The sequence below is a fragment of the Danio rerio genome, chromosome 20, assembly GCF_049306965.1.
Source record: "Danio rerio strain Tuebingen ecotype United States chromosome 20, GRCz12tu, whole genome shotgun sequence".
Classification (NCBI taxonomy): domain Eukaryota; kingdom Metazoa; phylum Chordata; class Actinopteri; order Cypriniformes; family Danionidae; genus Danio; species Danio rerio.
The window spans coordinates 28,000,607-28,022,437 of record NC_133195.1 but is presented as its reverse complement, the minus strand read 5'-3'; the positions used below and the strand labels follow the sequence as shown (position 1 = coordinate 28,022,437).

Genomic DNA, 21,831 nt, shown 5'->3' with positions numbered 1-21,831 from the left:
AAAGCAAATGAAAAGAGCAGTTCCTATTGAATAAATCTATTTAAACCATTAGTTGTTTCCATCGGTTTACCTTCTGAAGTTGCCGGCTAATACTTATTAGATTATGGAAAAAGTACACAAACATTCTACACTTCGAATTTAGATTTTTAGATTTTTTTGGGGTAAATAATCATGACAAAAAAATTTTAGACTGTAAAAACAAAAAGATGAATGAATAGGGTACATGTAAACTATAATACTGTACATAAGAGGGAATTTAGAGATGAGATTAAATAAACTAAGTACCAATAAGTTTTTGTTTACCTTACCGAATATTACTTGAGCCAAACATATCTTGAATCATGTTGAATTTTTTTTCTCTTCCTCAGAAATTTTGCATGCCTCGGCAATGTGCATTGCCTGGGTTTTAATGATCAGAATCCATTACTCATCCTGGTTAAAATACATCCTGGATTGGATAGAGCACCACCACTAAACTTGATTCAGAGGATGATTATTACAGGTGAAGACAACCAATTATTTCATACAAGTGACATTGTGGAATGAAGTACATCTACTATATCAGTGATTGTACAAGTAACTCTTTCAACATCACTTTACATAATAGGGATCTTTTTAATTAGACACAACAATGATTGTTTAGCTGCTAATGAGCAGGCTAGCCAGTTAGACTTTAGCCCTCATTAAAACTAAATTTTTATTTTTTAATTTTTTGTATTTTATTTATTTCCACTGATTTTTAATTTTTTTTTTACTGGAATTATAAACTAAAATTTTTACTAATGTCAATGAGATCCCACATGACGGCAGGCATACACCTGGGTTTTGATCACTGGGTTCTCTATGACGATCTGAAGTCATCATATGAAGATTTCAACCCCAAGCAGGCAGATTTTAATGAAGAATTCACCATCCATATTGCTGGCTATGTTTATGAAACAGAGGCTGACCCTCATGGAGATGGTATGTTATTAATAATTTTACACTGCCTCAATCTTTCAAATGTAGATACTTTATCATAATTCCTTATTTCCACATTTTAACATTACAATGTTTCAATGCTGACTTTTATATTGTTTTTAATAGTGCCAAGAGGATTTGAAGAGGAGGGACACCATGCAACTGTTCCATTCAATCTACCCAATTATTATAAAGAACATCTAGATTAGCCAATAAAGTGTGTGGGCCACCTGTTCCTGGTTTTCTTTTTCACTCTGTGACCAAGATGACACTTTTTGGATTTTCTTCATTATACTGTTTGGTTCTGTTTTGACCATTGCCTTTTATTTTGCTACAGTAAATATGTAAATATGTAAAAAGTTGTATGTGGGTTTCTTGCAGTCATCTGTGTGCTATTCCAGTTAAACTTCAATCCTCAACTAAACTAGTCTTTTTGTGTCTTTTTTTGGACTAATGATAGTTCTGGTTTAGGTCATAGCAATAATTTAGAAAATCAATGCTCTTTAGGCAGCACACAACACACTATTATCATTATTTAATTTAACTGGGCAGTTTTAATTACTATTTGATTTGTTTCGGCAGACAGCAATACCTTGCATTACAGTCTTGTTTCTCAATAATATTTCAGTCTTCATCACAAAGAGTTCTAAGTCATGAACATATCAAACTACCCAGTGAGTCATAACATTTGAAAATTAAACTTGTCCCAATATTATTAATCTACAGTAGCCTACTAACGGTAAGTACTTACTTGACTTGACTTGTATCCTTACATTCTTTCAGGTGGGATACATTCATTGTAAAATGCTTGTATTTTTTTAATCAGAAATTTATGTACACAGTAACTTTATTTATTTAATTATTATTATTTATTATTTTTTATAATTTTTTAAAATATGTTGCACTTTAAACTGTTTAGCATTTTGCTTTTGGGACCTGAGAATGGGAATAATAATAAAAAAAAGATTGTAGTGAAGTGATGATATAACACATATTCATGGTATTTAACCCATATGTTAGGGGGCACAAAAAGTAAGTACCTCTTTTTCAAGAAAGTCTGCAATTTCGGATACATCTCTTGAAAATCAAAACATCTGCACACATGCTTAATGCTTCTTTATTAAGTTGACAATAACAATTAATTTTGTTCTTATATTGTTTTGATCAGATAGAAATGCATGATATGGACTGTGTGTGTTTTGAATTTTAATTTGACATAGTTAAAATCAGGAATTGAAATGTTGATATCTACATTTTTGATATTAGGAATTTGTTTTTCCACTAGTAATAATGCGAGATATTAATTTTTGATTCAATTAAATTCAGCAGCTTAATTAAATATCATTGTTGATATCAATAATTAACATTGTTAGTTGAAATGTAAATCTTAATATCAACAATCAGCATTTTGATATCAACAATCCAATCCGGATATCAAAAATGATAATATCAAGAATTAGGAATTGAAATGTTGACCTCAAGAATTCATATCCTGAGAATGAATGAATGAATAAATAAATAAATAAATAAATAAATAAATAAATATAACTTCGCTTCAGGGTACTGTAGGAGATTTCACTAAAACACTTGATGCACTAGATGGCGCTCGTTTTACATCATTTGAGTACTTGCACAGTCTGTTAACGCCCATTAGCAAATGTGTTTTTTTTAGAAAGACCAATGGATATGTTGAAAAATGATACCTAAAACACTTAAGTAAGTTTAAATCTTGTATTTACTTAAAAAAAAAACTTTACCATTACCTCGTTCTATCAGTTACTGCTCTTCGCTGAACTTGACTTGTATGTTTTCCTCTTGTCTCACACACTGTTGTTGTGTGTATTGTTTGTCCTATAAAGGTTACTAGTTCTCTTATGTGCTATCATGCGTTTGCTGTGTAAACTACACACTACATAACTACACAACTTTGCTGTGTACTTTTGCTAGTCTGAGACGAGTTGGACTCATTAAATACTCTGCTAATGGTGTTAAAGAAAAACAAAAACGATAAAAAACGAGCAAGAACGCATTAAATTGAGTACAGATTGCGATTTAGATTTCAAATAAAGATTTCTATTTCGAGTAAATGCTATTATTTAACTTTAGGTAACATTACATGTTGCATTTTAGAAAATATGAGTTGTATTCGAATTGAATTGTTGAATTGCAACATTTTTCACAAAGTTATTCTGTTTTGAGTCAGCACAGGTGAGCATAGGCATCACATTCAAAAACATTTTAATGATATGTATATCATTAATGTATCAATATTTTCACCAAATGAGACTGTCAAGTATGCACTTATTCCAGCTCTTACATTATCGTTGTATATGTTCTGAATGTGCATGTGTCAGGAGGACCATGTGTGTGGTCTTGAGCTTGATGGACCGCACACAACTCAGCTGTGTGGTCCACACTGGGGATGTAAAAATGCCATTGAAGTGTGAACATGAGGCTTTTGTAAAAACATGGTGCCATTATTGTGTGGTTGATATCAGATGTACTGTATGAAGTTGCTTTGTTTTCAGTATGAGGGTAAAAACGACTCCAAGTATGGCAATGTTTGTATAAAAATATAATATTTTATTGTAAACTACAAAAGTGAAAACATGTAACATTTTGGTCACACTTCTCAATAAAATATTGGACAAGCTGTACCAAGAATAGTCAAGTCAGCACATGAAGCTATCATTAAACATGACGAAGCAAGGAAATAAGAAGACAAAATGCTTTCAATTTAAATTAACTTAAGCTGTACAAAATATGTACATTATTTACAGCTTTCAAAAATAGATATTGTCATAAAAAAGAATGAAGCTACAATTCATCCAGTCTTTTTGACAGGGATACTGGCTCTTTCCCAACAGGAGGGGCCAGACAGTCAAACACTCAGTGCTATATTAACCTTCATAGTTCTTGGCCAAACTTCATGTCTTGGATCAGCTCAATCAAACTCTGAGCTGACAATATCAACTAAACATAAGAGCACATCAATTTCTCTCTGTCTCTTTTTTCCGCCTTCTTAGCTTGGTGAGGCGATTAGCTTCTGGGGTTAAAGCTGCCATCCATTTCTTACTATTTTTGCTCTCAGAATCTGAATCTGCTCACCACAGTTTAGAGGAGGGGCTTGGCGTCATCTGCCAATCAGTGACATTGGGCGTCACAGCATCGGACTATAGTGCAGTATTGTTTTTTAGGGGCGTCCGAACAGGGCCCGGTCATTTTACGATCCCCACCCCCTAGGCTTAGACATCCACCATGACAAATGAATACACATACAGCATAGAAATCCAGAGTCCACCAACAAGATGCAAACACATACACGCAAAAAGACGTAAAATGAAAGCAACAAACCATAAAAAGACAAACAAGTAATTTGTGCTGAGATATGAGATGGATATCTGTTCAATTCAAGTGGACAGTCACTGCATGGAACTCCTTGTCAGGTCATGACTTTTCACGCCATGTCGCCAACCATCTTCTTGTAGTACATGGATTCAAAGATGTCGTTCTCCCCAGGGCAGTTGTAGTGGCATGCGCAGGTCTTGATGAACATCATCTGCTTCTTCATGACTTGGCCATCGGGGCACTTGAACTCCATGGGCAAGGTGGCGGTTCTGTGAGGAGTGCAACAGCGACCATCTGTGCAAACGCCGCAGAACTTGGGTCTGTAAGACTTGGTAGTGGTACAGCCGGAAATCTCAAACTTCATGGGTTTGGAGACTCGTGGTGTGCGGATGCACTTTTTCCCTTTCTGGAAAGATAAAAAATGAAGGTTAACCATAAAGCTCAGTTACATCACGGTGAAAGCAAGATTGAAGCTGTGGCATGATTTCATTTTATCGGTAGATAGCCCCTTACCCTTATTTTCTCCTCCAGGTGTGACTCGCAAGGGCGGACCATGCAAAGGCGAGACTGCTTCTCAAGGCGGCACTCACGGTTGTCATTGGTCACACGAGTAGAGATTCCCAAGCCACAGGTTTTTGAGCATGCGCTCCATTCTGTAGTCTGAACCAGGCAGTTCTCTCTCATCATGGAGGGATCGGGACCGTATGTCTCCTCCTCTCTGTAAGCTACAAGAAGCAATAAGATGTTACTCAACACATTCCATCCAACAGCATGATGTCATCCTGCTATTCTTATTGTTACATCTGATGTTATACTGATATTCATTCTAAACCCCCTAATACCAAGACCATTACTTTGTCTAAATACATTCTTTAGGAGTAATTTTTCCATCACAGTTTGGCTTTTAAGATTGAGAAATGCTCACCTGCTAAAGCTGATCCCACAAAGGTGTTTTGACGAGGGGAGTCACACACCCACTCCTCGCAGCACTTCCCAGGCACTTTCACCCTGCGGGGCATTGGGCAGTCTGGGCTGGGGAGCCTGATGTCCATTCCACAGAGGGGCACGCAACCTACAGCACCGTCCAGACACGTGCACTGGTATTTACAACTGCTCTGGAAAGACTCTCCACTGCGGTACACCATTCCACCAAACACACAAGTGGCACCATCTCTGGCTGTGGGACGGAGATGGAAGATTGTTTACAATTCTGACTCTGATCATCAAGTAAAGATTTGACACATGTAATTCAACAGCCAAGATCCTTACCTGTGCAGACACCAATACGACGGTTACTTGGGGAGCCGTAGTCACAGTAAAGACCTTTGTGGGGGTCGCAAACATCTCGTTCTGTGCACAGCTCGCCCAGCTGCTTGGCACACACCCGGCAGCACCCACAGGTGTCCAGAACTAGGCTTACACCAGGTGAACACTGGGGCGGCACTTCAGGGCAGTGGCATTGTCCACTGCACTCTTGAGCCACAGCCTGAGGAATAAGACAAAATGTTCTTGTGAGAGTTTGTACATTTGCTAAAGAGCTCCATTTTAAGCCTAGCTTGATCATGCTAGTTAATACCATTCTATATCTCCACATGCACTCAAATAAGATAGCTGTGTAATTCTTAGGATAATTAAAACTACTTACCCATCTTAAGAAAGTCAGGAACAGCAGAGCAATCACACTTTGAGTCATTCCAGAAAACATGATGACTTCTTTAAAGTTTGTAGCAAAAAGAAAAATCTTCTTTTGAGATCCTACAAAGTCTTCTCTTCAGATTTGATCAAGTCGATCTCGTTGTGTAGTCTTTGAATCCAGTTCCTCCTGATCGTGTTGAGTGAAAGCTAGAGTTTAGCTTTGGTAAGAAGTTTAGGCTGAGCCGAGTCGAGTGACTGTTGCTTCTCTCTGGAGGGCTTGGAGTGTTCTGATTCTCTAGCAGCAGCTGAGCTACCTTTATACACGCTGAGCTGTGGTGGACTGCCTCCACCTCAATGGAACGCTGGATAAACATGGGCATTCCTGGCATTCTTTCCTAGTTTCCTGCCCCCCCTCTGCTCTCCACTCCCCTCTCCCCCTCCGCTTCACCCGCACCCACTGCCATCCTACATTCCTGGGCTGTCACATAGCAAAATAAAAGTGCAGTCTTGGCATCATCTTGCAGTGCTTGTTGGTAGTTTAAGCAATTTGTCTTAGAGATAGATGGGTGCATGTTTTTCAGAATTAATAATGCTGACTTTTGGCCTTCAGTGTTCTCTAAATCAGGGGTTCCCAAACTTTTCAGCCCGCGACCCCCAAAATAAAAATGCCAGTGACTCGCGACCCCCAATATCCTCTGAGGTGGTTATAAATACAGAAACCTTGCATGCAATAAGGCAGACACACCAATTAAATTTGTGTCAGTGCTTTAAATGTGCCAGAAAGTATAACCTGATGTTATAAAATCAAAATGCATCTGACGCTATTGCTGCCTTTAATATAATGTAATTACCCCAGGGGTCGCAATCCAATAGAACTAGTAACTATAAGCTACTATAGTAACTATATAGTATATAGTAACTATAAACGACTATTTTTATTTTCAGTATAGTTATGGATAAAATATGTTAATTCTTATGGTTTAACAAAAATAAATAGATTTTTGGAAATCACCAGGCGACCCCCCTTCATTGCCCCGCGACCCCTCGGGGGGTCCCGACCCCCACTTTGAGAACCACTGCTCTAAATAACCGTGTGATGATTAGCAGTTGATGATAATAAATCAATAATCAGTGGCCTAATAAACATAAGGTAAAAAACAGCTTGATTATAAGTGTCAATTCTGTTATCCTTTGCTCACTCGAAGGCCTTTCCAAATCTTTGTTTCATTTGTGGAACATATTTTGTCCATACAGTAAGTGTCAGTAGTGTCCAGTGTTGACTATCACTACATGAGAAAGAATAGTTAAACAAACAAAAAAAAAAACATAGAGGAAATAAAGTAAAACAGATTTAGGTTGATGTGGGTGGAATACTGTAAGTAATGACATAATTTGGGTAGACCATTTTTTAACTTGCAGGTCATGTTTTACACATTGTGCTTTGTACACTTGTAAAAGATCTTAAAATGCTTATTCATAAGTCTATGTGATAATATGTTACATATGCATACTTGCATATGTTTTGATGTGGAAAAGGTAGATTCTGAATATGTAAATAACCATGATGTTTTTCTTTAATTATATACTTTCACCTGGCTAATAACATTTAGTCAGCCATGTGCTTTACAGTGCAGGTGTGGTATGGTTCTATTTTTCTCCTTCAGAAAGCAGACAGAGCACAGACAGAAGGCCAGCAGGAAAGTGGCTAGACTTTAGCGTTTGTATATTTTTTCCAACAGAAAAAGAAGGATCCCCAGACTCCCCTCCTCGCTCTTATGAAAGGGAGCACTGCCTCTTGCCAGCCGGCGAATCGGAAATGAAAAACTCCCAGAGAAGAAACGGGAGGTGAAGGAATGTTATCCTCCTGCCAGCAGACATACTGTTACTACATGCAGTCTCAGAGGAAGACTTGCCTTATATGGGAATCTTCACTCTAGGCTCTCTTGTTGCTCACCCCTGACTGCTTCTCTCATTCTCTTGTCCACACTCTTTCCTTCTAGTCTGGAAACAGTGTTACCGGTGTTGAGGATTGTAATATGCTTTGTCTGTCAGCAACCTCTCATTCTAGCTTAGCTGAAAGCTACTGCCAGCCTCCACCCACTTACAGTAATGATCATGACTAATGAGTATGATTGTACATCTACAACAAAATTGGAATGTTAATGCATTTTTATTAGTATACTTACACTTTATATAGACCCACAAGTCAATATTTTTTTTTTGAGTGGGGGTAACAATATAGAGACCAATTCACACTATTAGCAAGTGGCTTATTTCCTGTTTATAATTAAGATATTATCTGTTTATTAGTACTTATAAAAAACATATTCTTAATCGACATTCCTAATCTTGCTCAATACCCAAACCCAACTACTAGCTTAAGAAATAATATTAAGCAGCAAATTAGGGTTTTATTGAGCTAAAAGTCATACTTAATGGTTGGTAAATAGCGAGAATCTAGTGTAACAACTTTTTTTATCATTCATTAACAATGTGCTCTGCGTGTGTTAGGCCATGCAAGTTTTTCTGTGGTCAAGCAGGATGGACTGTGCCCACAGACTGGTGGCTAAATAAACATAACTGTGTGTGGCGCAACTCAGGTGCGTGTAAGAATCGTGTTCTTACCTTCATACTATGCGCTAAGCTCTTTTAGTGCTTGGAGCTACATTCCTGCCTCAATGAAGCAAAGATAAATACTTTCAGCTCTGCTAAACTTTAATGTCACGCTTACTACCTCCCTAGGAGGATGAAGGAAGACTGAAACTTTACCACCAACAGAATATTTCAAAAACAACTTTCAGCCAGTTCTTTGAACAGAAGCATACCTGTAGCCCCCCCTTCATGGAGTTTATTCAAGCTGTTGCACAGCTTTAAAAGAGGATGATGGAAAAGCTGATGATGTCGTAAAATGGTTGGGAGGGGGTGAAAGGTAACTGTTTAAAGAGTGGGCTGTGGATAACTTGCTTTGAAAAAGGTGGTTGTAAATGATGACCTGATTCTAAAACTGGTAGGAGTGACGAGGACGGCAAACAGAACTAAATTTGGTGAGCTACGACAGTATGCACCTATTCACTGAGAGGGGTCAAAGGCCACCATCTAATGATGTAATGGAAAGGACTCCAGGCATTGGAGAAATGAAAACCTGTTGACAGAAGTCACTGGGGTATGTGGTCACATGACTGCCTTTTACTTTCCTCATAAGAGGGGTATGGTCAGGGTTGGGAGGCAGGTGGGTGTTCTGCACATAATTTGGAGGCTGTTTATTGTTCTCTAGACAAAAAGTGAACAACGCTTGAATACTTCAGAGTGGTAATCTGGCTGCCAAAAGCTATTTTCCATAGCTGCGCAATTACACCATCTCATTTTCGTTCTGTCTGGACAGCTCCCAGACCAGTTAATTTGAGTGCTCAGGTTACTAGTGTTCAACCAAAATATGCTCTTTGTAGTATTGGTATTTTAACCAAGTATGTCTATCTGTCTGTCTGTCTGTCTATTATTCTGTTGCAAAACTTTCTCTTTAGAACTTTCTAAACATGTTAATCAGTTTATTTGACATGTTTAATGGTCAATTTTATTTTGTTACCATGGAAAATGTGTACAATTTAACAATTTACTCAATCTTAAAGTCCCTATAGCTCCAAACAGGGCCTAACAATAAGGATAACAAAAGAACAGTTTGTTAAGAACCAAAACGGAATGATCCAGAAGGCGTTATGCTGTTTGGATAAATGCTTGAAATGAAGCATTTGGGAATCCCATGTTGTGTTTTTAAGTCACTTCCTGGTCAGGGTTTCCTCTGTCTGGCTGTCAAGGCGTGGTGGTGGTTGAGGGATGCCCTCATTGCTTGCTTGTTGTGCAGCAGAGGTTTTTGCGGCCACATTCCTGTGGGATTCAGTGGAGCATTCCTCATGGGATTTGCCTGACGTTCCTCGCCCCCATGCATCTCTCACTGCTCCTCTAGTTACATCATCAGCTCTCCTTTCACGCCCGTCCAAAGTGAGACGATGACGTTGCAATAGCCTTGTGGTCAGTTAGCATATATGATAGCAAACTGAGTATTTACTGAGATTTCGTAAATGTATATAATTTATGTAACTATTACAGGTTCAGCAGGTTCACATGTGTTGAAGATTCAAGTCTTGATGAAGAAAGCTAAACTTATGTTTATGGAAAAATCAAAAACGATCCATATTTTCCAGCCTGTGTCGTGGTATGTGAACCACCGCAATTCACAAATGCTTCTGTGGAATTGGCCATATGGAAGGCATAAAATCCACATTTAACACCTTTGCTTTACTAGCATTTTCCACTGTAGTATTAATCAGAATTGTCAAGCACATTTTTGTTGGGTGACTACAACTAATAGTTTGAATAATGCAAATATTAGTGGGAGATGAATAATCAAGCACCAACTATGCTTATATGATTATTGGCTTAAACTGCACATCTCATTGCTTCTCCTTTCTCAAGCTATACTGTTGAGAAAATTTAATGACATAAATTAGACCGGCTACATCACACATTTCAGTGAAAACCTTCATCATCAAAAGGCTCAAGCAGCTATAAGTGCTGAACCATAAAATACACTCTAAGAAAGATTATTTGCCTCAATCCGTCGCCCCATCTAAAGCTGCTGCCTCTATAATTGGCTTCTGGCTGGCCGTTAAAAGAATGTTCCGCACTTTTGAAACTTCAAACTGACCCTCCCTCAGCCTCAGTTTAAATACCACATGTGGCAGACACAGCAAACGAAGTTAATGGTGGTTACGGGCTGCAGTTTTGGCCCTTTGAAATAGTGCGGCTGGGTCAGACTGCATTGATTCAAAGTCCAGACTGGCCAGAGCCCACCATACAACATCCCACGTCTCAAAGCAAAAACCCACACCACTCATTAGATCATTTCGGGTAGTCTGAGAGCAAAAAATGTGGAAATTGGGTTCCTCAGAAAGGTTTGCTTGATTTATGAGACAAGTAAAAAGGCATGATGGGGTGGGTGGGTTGTGAAAAAGGCTATCAAGGATTGAGTGTTGTTTTGTTAAAAATTTAAAGGATGGAATGTGGTGGGAAACAGGGACTGATTTGTTAAAAGGTTTGATCTAAGTCAGGAAGCTGGGATGCGTGCAGACCAGTTGAGTTTCAACCCCTTTTTGAAGGTGTCTAATGTTACCAAGAACTAAATGAGGCATTGGGTTCAGGTCAAAACTTAAGAAAATCTGAGATTTTCAACCAGTCTTAGCTGAAAGTAGCCAAAAAATGTAACAGTTACCATTGAGCTCTTGTTTCGTGTGTCCTTGGACTGTAGTAATTACCTCTATCTGTTTCTATTTAGTACAGTTATTACTGATCATTATTGAAAGTAAGTAGCGGCTTTAGCACACCATGAATTTAAATACATTTGTCAGTTTTATAAAGAGCTCAGCTGTTTTAAATTTTTGAAATTAACTAACTATTGTACACTCACTACTGACTACAAACTCTCACTGGAAGATTTATTAAGGTACACATTTGTCTTGGATTTACTATTGTCTTATTTGTTCATGGTAGAGATTTAGCAATGTTTTGGAAACAACCTTTTTTATGAGATTTTGGCTCATTGACATGACAACATCATGTAGTTTTAGTTTTTAACATGTATTTCCCATTCCAGCAAAACCCTAAGGTGCACTGATCTGGTGACTGGGTATGGTATTTGAGTATAGTTGACACATTGTCTTATTCAAAAACCAGACTGAGATAATTTGAGCTTTGTGACGTTTATTTTATTTTCCTGGAAGCTTGACTAGACAGTCAGGTCTAGATGGGGCGTTGTGGTCATAAAGGGATGGACATGGTCAGCAATAGTACAATTTTTTTGTCTTTTTATTTGGTGGTTTGTATGATCTCACACCTTTGATTGAAATCATATGATTTTGTATGAATTAACCTTACAATATGAAAAAATCGCTATGTTCCTTGTGAGATTGAGCTGGTCTAAACTCTGTCATGAAAATGTTCCCATTACATTAGTAATAGCCTTATGGTTCTATCATATTGTTTATACCAAATTTTAACCCTACCATCTGAATGTTGCATCAGATATTGAGATTGTATGGCAATTGTAAGTTTGCAGGATTGCAAGTGAATATTACGTTTATAATTAGTTATTAGATATCAACCTATTAGTTTGTAAGTTTCAGTTTTTATTAGTTTGTAAGTTATAGTTTTTGTAAGTGGAGTTTCTGTTAGTATCTAGCTAAATAGCAAACTTTTTAAAAACTCTCTTGACTATAGTTTAAATTAAAGTGTATTATGCCTGACAACTTAACTACTCGTATCTTGGCAAACACTGATGTCAAAACACTTCAGACAGACTGCTATGGCGATAAAATGTGACTTCTTGGAAGAGAAATTAGACAATGGTCAGTAAATATTTAAGGCATTCTTTAGCTTGCAACAGAAAATCTACAGGAGTGCTGTCTGTGGTCTTATTTATTTCCTTGTACGATTTATTGCAGATTGTGCTTTCCACCAATCACACTGAGTGTTTTTCCTTACGGTTGTTTGACTGGCTTTACTTAGTTTATTGAGTCCTGCTCCCCTGGAACTCAGATCATGGTTTAAATGCTGTCAAGACAAAGAACAATGATCCTAAATATAGGCCCCTGAACAGCCCATTCCACTAGACATACAGCAACTTTACTATTTTACCAGACAACGCGAAGGTATGCATCTCTTCTTGCACCCACAGAGCTGTTACTACACCAACTATAGATGTGGCTTCATATTTTCAATCTCTCAGAGAGATTGGCTGTTTGCAGAAGCCTCGCCAAACCTCATGCAAATAGGATTGCTTTGTCTTGCTATGTGGTGTCTGAAACGGTGTGTATTTAGACACCCAGAATGGGACTAAAAAGGTCTTAGGCCGTACTCACACTATGTACAGTTGCCTTGAACCGGGCCAAAGCACGCTTGTCCCCCCCTCCCATCTCCCCTGACAGCCCACATTCACATTACATTCGGGCCTGGGCACACTTGCGTCATCGATGATGCGCTGTTCAGTAAGAAGCGCTCTCACTTAGCACAGTGGACATTTCTTTAATTATATTGCTTTAGTCGTTTGAGATGCAGTGACACATGGTCAAATATTTTGCCAAACAGATCAGATCTTTTGATGCTCATAAACAATCATAAAGTCCTCGTGCTGCAGGAATTAGGAGGTTTGCTAAAGGTGCAGTTGTCGTGCAGTGAGGGGTTTGCGTCTTTAATAAACTACGACAGTTTGCGTTCATTAAACGGTAAGAATGATTAATAAATCTGTATCAAACAGTAAGTCACGTCTCGCTTTCAGTTTCAGACTCAGGCACGTTTTGCACTCACACAAGCGTAACCTCACCAAAGCCCAGGTGAACCGCGCTCAGTCACACCTCTTCCAACCGGCCCAGGGCTGGCCAAGTGAACCGTGCCTGAGTCCGAGTCAGAGCACTCACACTTCTCAAATGATCCGGGAAACAGGCTTGGGCATGGTTCGAATAGCATAGTGTGAGTAGGCCCTTAGAGATCAGTGAGTGAGAGGTGCTATGACAACAAGATGAGTACCAGTAAAGTCTATATCTATAGACTATTTTACAGTCTTCAAGCTTACTGTTGTCTAAAAAGGACCTGAAAGCAGAGATGAGCTGTTATAGAAAGTTAAAAAGTAAATTATTGTATGGAACGGCAAAATATATTTTTCTATCATTAAATGTGTTAGAAATATTACAATATTTTTTAATAAAAAGATATAAAGGTTAGAATAAGTGTGGGAATTATGCATTGATGATTAGGGGGAGTGGTCAACTTTTTCGGTAATGTTAGTTTGGGAAATAATAATTATATATAATAATTATGATAAATGATTTATTATAATAATAATAATTACGCTTCAGTGAATCAAATGTATGTATTTATTTAAATTACATCTAATTTATTCATAAAATGTATTGAAGTTTTCAGTGTTTTGTGGGATAGGCTATTTAGTGAATTCTGACCTGATTTGCTATTTTCGGCTTACTTGGGCCAAACTATACAAACTATGCAACTAATTAGACTAGGCTCTATGTTAAAACACACCCCTGTTTTATGAGAAATCAGCCTTGTGAAGTCTTATGGTGCTCTAAATCTGCTGATTTTAGACTGTTAAATGACTTTTTTCTCGCGTAGACTGATTGGTGCTATTTTGCATTCACAATGGTTTGAATATTTTTAGGGCTAGTCAAATGGATATCTATTATTTTAATTAGTAACATTTTTATTTAAAATACTGAGCAGAGTGAACTTTTTCTCAGATTCAAAGGGACCCCCCCCCCTCCCATACATCTTATTGTATATATCTATCGGTCTGTCTATCGGTCTGTCTGTCTGTCTAAATATCTATCCATCCATCCATTTGTCCATCTGTCTGTCCATTCGTCTGTCTGTTGGTTATTTATTTTTCTATTAGGTTGATGAGATAAAAGATGCATTGGCCAATGACAATTTGATGGTCAATATATCACAAGAAAGACATTTACTGGGTATAACCCAGTTGTTTGAAGGGTAGTGACGAATGATTAATATTGAAATCACGTTCAAATGACCAAGTATTGGGGTTCCACTGTGATCTTTGAGTCTCGTAACAATAGTTTTCGGGTTTAAAACTTTTATATACAACTTTTTTTAAACACTAAATTACATCTTAGTGTGTGTTTTCTGTGATAGTCATTACTTATTACTGGGGAAAAAATTACAGGACACAATCTAATAGGATTTAATGATTTAAAACATGTTTATCATTTGACCTATATTTCATTAAAAGTTGATTATAGTACGTACAGTAAAACTATTTCTTTCTCTAAGCAGTTTAATAATTGAAGCGTTTAGATGCAAAAATGCTGTTTGATTTTCTTCAAAAATTAGCATTTTCCTCAGACTCCTGTGTGTAGGTTCAGTAATTTGACTTTTACAGTGACTAAGTTATTTTCATTACCTTTACAGTGAAATAACTAAACTTAAACATTGGAGGCTGAAAAAAATGCTCAATTTCAGACGGCATTTAGAGGTTTTTGCATCTGAACTCTTTAATTTCTCTTTGTGAATCTTCATTTCGATGTGTAACGTTGGACCGTCTAAAGTGTGTTCAGAGAGCGAAGAAGGGTGGATAACTGCGGCAGCGGCCATGAAAAGCTCTGATTCATGTGACCAGTACAGGACGGGGTCTCATGTGCCAACACAAGCAGTACAGGAATGTTACCCCAAAACAGGGCGAAAATAGCAGACTGGTGACACACAACACACACAGAAACACACAACTTTCAGCCACAAACTCGGCTCTGATGCATCTGTACTTGAGATTTTAAAACAACAAACAATGTAGGTCAACAGGATAAGGCATAACACCACATCAGCCAAAAAGTACATGCAAAACAGCTTAGCTAAAAACAAATCACACCTTTCTGAACACCGTGTGCTGTACACAAACACACACATTTGAAGTCTTTTGAACTGTCGTTTCCCAAAATGGAGATGAGCTAAACGGCACAGTCATGCAGGTAACTGTAACGCTGTGATGTGTTTTCCAGTATTTCTTTCCACTCATAATCCAGTTCAAGGTCTGAAAAACAGACATGTAATGAGTCAGAGCTGTGCAGAGGTGAGGTTAGGAAAGAGTGAAAGTGTCTGCTCATTCAGTGAGGAATCTGTCACTGCTAGCTTACTGTCCGCTACTGTCCGTTCACCCACTAATCCTCACAAACATGAACGCACCTCGCCCCGCAGTTCAACATCGTCAGCCCATCTTCCACAGGGTTTCGTTGATGAATCATGGCTCAAATTCAACATTCAGCAGTTTGTGAAAGGAGGGATACAGGTTCAACACAAGTTGATTTCTGTCTACGTATGCTAAATGCTAGGTATACACAAAAATATCAGTTTTTCATATTTAGCTCCATTTTTCAACTATTAATACAATTGAATTGCATTAAGAAACCTTAATCTTTTCTCCAACAACTTTTATTGATATTTTTAATAGATTATAGCAGGGATGTCAAACTCAATTCCTGCAGGGCCGCAGCCAACCCTGCTTTAACACACTTACCTGTGAGTTTTAAACTGAAGGACTCAATTAATTTGATCAGGTGTGTTTAATTAGGGTTGGAACTAAACTGTGCAGGGCTGCGGCTCTCCAGGAATTGAGTTTGACATCCCTGGATTATAGTAATACATTTTCTGGGTTGGTGTTGTAAATTAAGGTACAAACATTGGTAATAAACTGAAAAAGTACTTTTTCTGTTTTTCTAAAATAAAGGTCACTTTGAATAGACACAAAAAAAAAAAAGGAAACTGTTAATTAACACTTTTTTTTTCTTTTTTTTTTTACAGTGTTCAAAACTGTGTTGCTCCAGTTGTGGAGTAAATTACTTGCTAAACTTAGCTTGTGGGGTAATTTTCATTTCAATGTGTTCTCAGAAAGTACTAAAACACTTTAACTACAGGCTGCTTATGCCAAATCGCATACTTAAGCACTATTCTACATCATTTTGTAGTATAAATAGTGTAAGTAGTGCATTTACACTAAAAACTCTAAAAAAAGAATAATTGCACTTTAAATACCCATATAATGCACTTATTCAACTGGTAAAAGGAAGTGTGTATTATGATGGACACTTCACACAATCAACGGCTACTGCTTTGCTCATGTAACGTAAGGGGTGGAGCTATCAGCCGCTCATGTTTGATGACTTCATTTATTTTGGATTATGAAAGCAAAATTCAACTACGAGAGTGATAATATCGCCTCCCGATGGTGACTGCGGTTATATTCATGGTAGGTATTATTTGCTACTTTGGTCATTTATTTCAATAATTTTGCAACTGTCAAATGTTATCAGGGAAACGGTTTGAATTTCCACTCAGTTAAAAAAAACATATAGGCGCTTCCCAAATTGCATACTTATGCACAATTCTACGCCATTTCGTAGAATAAATAGTAAAAGTAATGTGTTCACACTGAAACCTCTAAAAAGAATAGGTGCACTTTAATTGTTTAGATGATGCACTTATTCAACCATTAAAAATAAGTGTGGAGTGATGGAGACTTTACGCACTCAATGACCGCAGCTTTGCTTAAATAGCAGAAGGGGCGGAGCGGGCGCACATGCTGGATAACAATTTATATTGGATTGTGAAATCAAAGCTCTCCTATGAGATTGATTATAGCACGTCCCGATGGTGAATACGGTTATACTCAGGGCAGGTATTATAGTTTGGTAATATATTTCACTGATTTGGCAACTGGCAAACATCCTCAGGAAAACGGTTTGAATTTCCACTTAGTTTTTCCCATTTGTTTTTGTTCTTTTGTCATTCGAGTCACCTTATTTATTTATTATTTAATACATATATATATATATATATATTATGTATTAATATATATATATATATATATATATATATATATATATATATATATATATATATTTTTTTTTTTAAATATATATATATATATATATATATATATATATATATATATATATATATTTATTTATTTTTTTAATCATCTTTTGATGGTCATTATATTTAGGTTTAACAACAAGACTAGATTGTGTGCTAAGTGAAATACAACAGTGGAGGTGAAGATTGTCAACAAATAAGTTTTTTTTTTTTTTTCAAATCCACTGGATGTTGGTTGAACATTTTAATACATATACTATAGGTTTTAATAGGCCTGTCACAATAATCAATTTATAGACTTATCGTGCCGTATACTTGGAGATGACCTTAGTAATATTTTATAAATTCACAAACAACATTAAATCCATTTTACAATGACATTTACGCTCTACATCATCTGTGCTAAATTTTAGAATTAGACATTTACCTAATAGGTAGGCCCACACGCAAATTTTGCAGATTTCCACAGATTTTTAGCCCAAAGTTGATTCTGTTTATTTACTTGTCTAAATGTTTGAAAATTTGTATTTTTGTTCAGTTTTCAAATTAATTTCTGTAATATTATTGACTAATATGAAAATGTTCATTTGATTTGACAATGCAGTTTGTAAAGTAATATTTTTTGTCTTTTAGTAGATATATTATATGAGAGACTTGCTTTTTTATTAAATAAAGTGGATCTAGATGGACTTACATTTTAAACATTAAATAAAAGTTTTTTTTTTTCATATATTAAGATTTTAGTTATGATACTCCCAAAATCATTCTGTGCACAAATAGCAAAAAATAGTATGTAGAATAAAATGTTTACCTTTTTAACATCAAATTATTGAATTCAAATAACCTTAAGTATGAAAGGTATTTTAAAGTTTGTCTAATTGCATTTTTATGCTGTTATATAATCATAATCCGTGGCATAAAAGGATTTGAAAATGATAATAATATTGCTTATCACAACAATTTCTGAGACAATATATCGCACAACACGATATGATGACAGGCCTAGCTTGTGCACCCCAATAATGATCCTGGTGTCCTCTATGATTTATTAGGCGTAGTAATGCTCTGGGTCAAAACCTGCTTGCAACTACCATACATTGCTCTAAAAATAACTTCAAAGGAACCTATCAGAGTCAAGTAGACCTCAATACATTAAATATAAGACTTCTGTTTCATCTAATTTGTGAGAACTAAGCTAAAAGATCGCTTCAACATTATTATTCACTTGGGTTTTACTTGAGTGTTCCCTATTATTCTCGAGCCAGGTTTGTTCTGTCCTGTTTAATCGAGACAGACATAATAAAATGCCTAAGAGCGCTGTGGTTAACTTTTATTCACAATCGAATCAGAATGGGTTTGCTTTCAAATTCCAAGTTATGAAAACACAGGATATGGAGGAAAAAAAAAGCTTTGTCTTTATTTTAGTAGTATTGCTTGTGGTGAATCCTTCATTGGAAAGGCATCTTATTCAGCTCAGCCCGTCTTTGTGCTTCACTTTCCCTTAAAAGGCAATTCATGTGGGTTCACGGGCAGGATTTTTCAGAAACAAGCTCCCATATCAAAGATCACTGTTCTGTGCAAAAGAAGACGCTCGCTGTGTCATCCGTTCAAAAGTTTATCGAACAGAAACAGAACATAGAATATGAAAAAAATTGATGTCAGCATTTAAACAACAGTTCCTTGTCTTTGTGATGCCTCAAACCTGTTATGCTTTCTGCTAGATTTTGCAAATTAAAGCAGGCCAGAGTGGTGCCCAAAAAAGAGATGTTTTCCAGACAACTGTCAAGTCTTGACCTACTACCAACACGTCCAATCTAGCACACTACCCTGCCAGATGTCAACCCAACAGTCATTGTTTTTCTTCTGCCTTCTTTCAATGTCTTCAGCCAACTATAACTACTTGCATGCCACATTCAGACACTGAGTTGCAGAATAGGTCACGCTTTCTCTGGACTCCAAAAAGTAACCTTTTTCCTCTTTTTTTTTCTTTTAAGTTCTGCAATTTGCCCAGGTGTTAACTTCATTTGGCATTCAATAGACTGCATGAAAATAAGAGAGAAGGAAACTTGACTTCCTTTCATTTATTTGTCTAATTTGGCTCATTCGTTGAGAAGCGAGGAAGCCGTGTACCCAAACAGTCATTATCTGTCTTTCATAAGCCGACGTTCGGTGTTTGCTTTTGGGTGATTTAACAGGAATACCATTTTCTCGCTCTTTCTCTTTGTAATTTGGCAGGCGCTCTTGAATGGTTTCCTGAAAATGCTTTGAGTGCTGTTGGTCAAATCTACCTTTTTTCTTTCATTATGTGCCAAGATAAACGTTTCATTCGTACAGAGTGTGACTTAACTGTTTTTCTTCATGTTTTTTTTCCAAAACAGGTGTTTCATAGCGTGATACGCCGCTATCCTTACCAATTTCACTGCTTTAGATCCAAAGATATCAAAGGAAGCTGGTATGTTTTTTTTTCCCCCCCTCAATGAATATTTAGATCAAAACATTGCATTCACCCTGTAAATTCATGTGGCTTTGCCTTTCCTGAAGGAGCTGTCAGAGTCAGACACTCTAAAGAGACCTACAGGTGGTATAACTTATTTACTTAATGGTCACAGACAGACTTTGAACAACATTCACCTCTCACTTCAAATTTATGCAGGTATTTCATTTTTTGTGTGAAATAAAGTATAAAATAATAAAATAACAATTATTATTATTATTTTTTTCTTAAATGAATGGCATTAATAAGAACAATACTACTACTACTACTACTACTACTAATAATAATAATAATAATTATTGTACTCCATTAATGTAAAAATAAAATAAAATAAATGTTTTTCAAAACATAGTAAATACTACTACGGCTACTACTACCGAAGTCCTTTTAAGGCAAGTCATTTCACTTGGCGGCCATCTTTAAAATGCCTTTCGGGCAGTATGCTCGGGCATTCTGTCTGCATAGGGAAACATAAAATTTTCCAAAACTGTTTGTCAAGTTTACAATAACATTACATATTTTAAATCACCAATAAAATGAAACAACTGTCTCATAAGTTCAGTTTCTAAAGGTCTGAATCAAACAAAGTAGGAGTATTTTAAGGTTAATTAAGCTAATGCGCATGTGCACTCAAATGAAAACCGTTCACAACACCAACCTTATTTATAGCAATTCTACACATTATCATTCTCTTAATAATGTCTAGTCAGATCTTGCTGGTCTTCTGAAGTAATTCACAACTTGATTTTGATGGCGAATCACCTCCAGAAACGAAAGCGACTCTTTGTTTACAAGTTTGTGGACGTTTGAGTAATTGAGTAATGTGATGTGCTTTTGATAGGACAGACAGTACCTTGTCCATACTAAAAACTTTTGTTTTCAAGTGCACTTGGTCCAGTTAAAAGTACAGATTTGAGGCTTTATTTGGACATATTTTGTATGTCTGTGAAGCAAGTATTTACTGAGATTCCAGTGTGTTTGTTGAACACCAAACTGTTATAAAGACCCATGTCTGGTCTAAGCTTTTCCCTGGAGAATCGTCAGTCTATAGCAATTGATAATTGGCACCTGTACTAGTAGGCGGGCTTCATTTGCCATAATGACCTTTACACTTTTACCCATTCAAAACTACATGAGTGACATGTGTTTTATAGTCTTTGCTACTACTAATCATACACTAAAATTTGCTGTTAGTTCAAACTACTTATTTAAAATAAGCTGAAACAACACAATTTTTGAGTTTTTTTTGGGACAACTTTATTGTTGATATTCAATCCACTTACATTTGTAAAAACTAAAAAGGTAATTCCTTAATGTTGTCCCAACACAAATCGAATGTGTGGAATCTAGCAGTGTAGTCATTGTTATGAAATTGCATTCTACTGATTATTGTTGTTGTTTTTATTATTTATTTATTAATTTATTGGTACTTACTGAAAACTAAATTAGCTGAATATAATTATCTATGAAATACATTTTGGATATTACCTATATTACATCAAGACCCTTCTTAATGTGCTCTCTAAAAAATAAAAATAAATAAAAATAACAATAAATATAAAAAATTTGATTCTTTTGTTTTGTTTTAAATAGCAAAAAATATGATAAAAAAATGTCCACTACATATTTCAGGTTTTCTGCAGGTTTCATCATGTCAAATTTAAGCCTTTTTAGGATCTTTTAAGTACCATTATGAATTAAATTGATGAAATTATATGGCTAAACACTAATGATTATTTCTAATGGTCTGGTTTGCCACACAAAAAAACTAAAAACTGTGAACACTATTTTTAACATTATATATATATATATATATATATATATATATATATATATATATATATATATATATATATATATATATACACAATATATATATGTACAAATTGATTGAGTATAACCTCTATTCAATCTAACACATTATTATTTTAAATCCTTAAGTTTCATTA

The 21,831-nt window shown here is 36.2% G+C and overlaps 1 protein-coding gene and 1 long non-coding RNA gene across 2 annotated transcripts in view; one reads left to right on the top strand and one right to left on the bottom strand.

Moving 5' to 3' along the window:
* Positions 1–2,609: 2,609 nt before the first annotated feature.
* Positions 2,610–21,831, top strand: part of LOC141379240 (uncharacterized) — a 100,274-nt gene continuing 81,052 nt past the window's right edge. Inside the window, exon 1 of the long non-coding RNA XR_012395709.1 lies at positions 2,610–2,676. This is a non-coding gene — a long non-coding RNA (uncharacterized lncRNA). The remainder of the gene's footprint in view (positions 2,677–21,831) is intronic.
* ccn2a (cellular communication network factor 2a) lies at positions 3,523–6,199 on the bottom strand. The gene is made up of 5 exons (NM_001015041.2): positions 5,954–6,199; positions 5,578–5,794; positions 5,234–5,485; positions 4,822–5,033; positions 3,523–4,714 (listed from the first exon to the last, which is right to left on the bottom strand). The coding sequence occupies exons 1-5, from the start codon at positions 6,011–6,013 to the stop codon at positions 4,418–4,420; spliced, it is 1,038 nt and encodes a 345-aa protein (NP_001015041.1). The 5' UTR covers positions 6,014–6,199; the 3' UTR covers positions 3,523–4,417.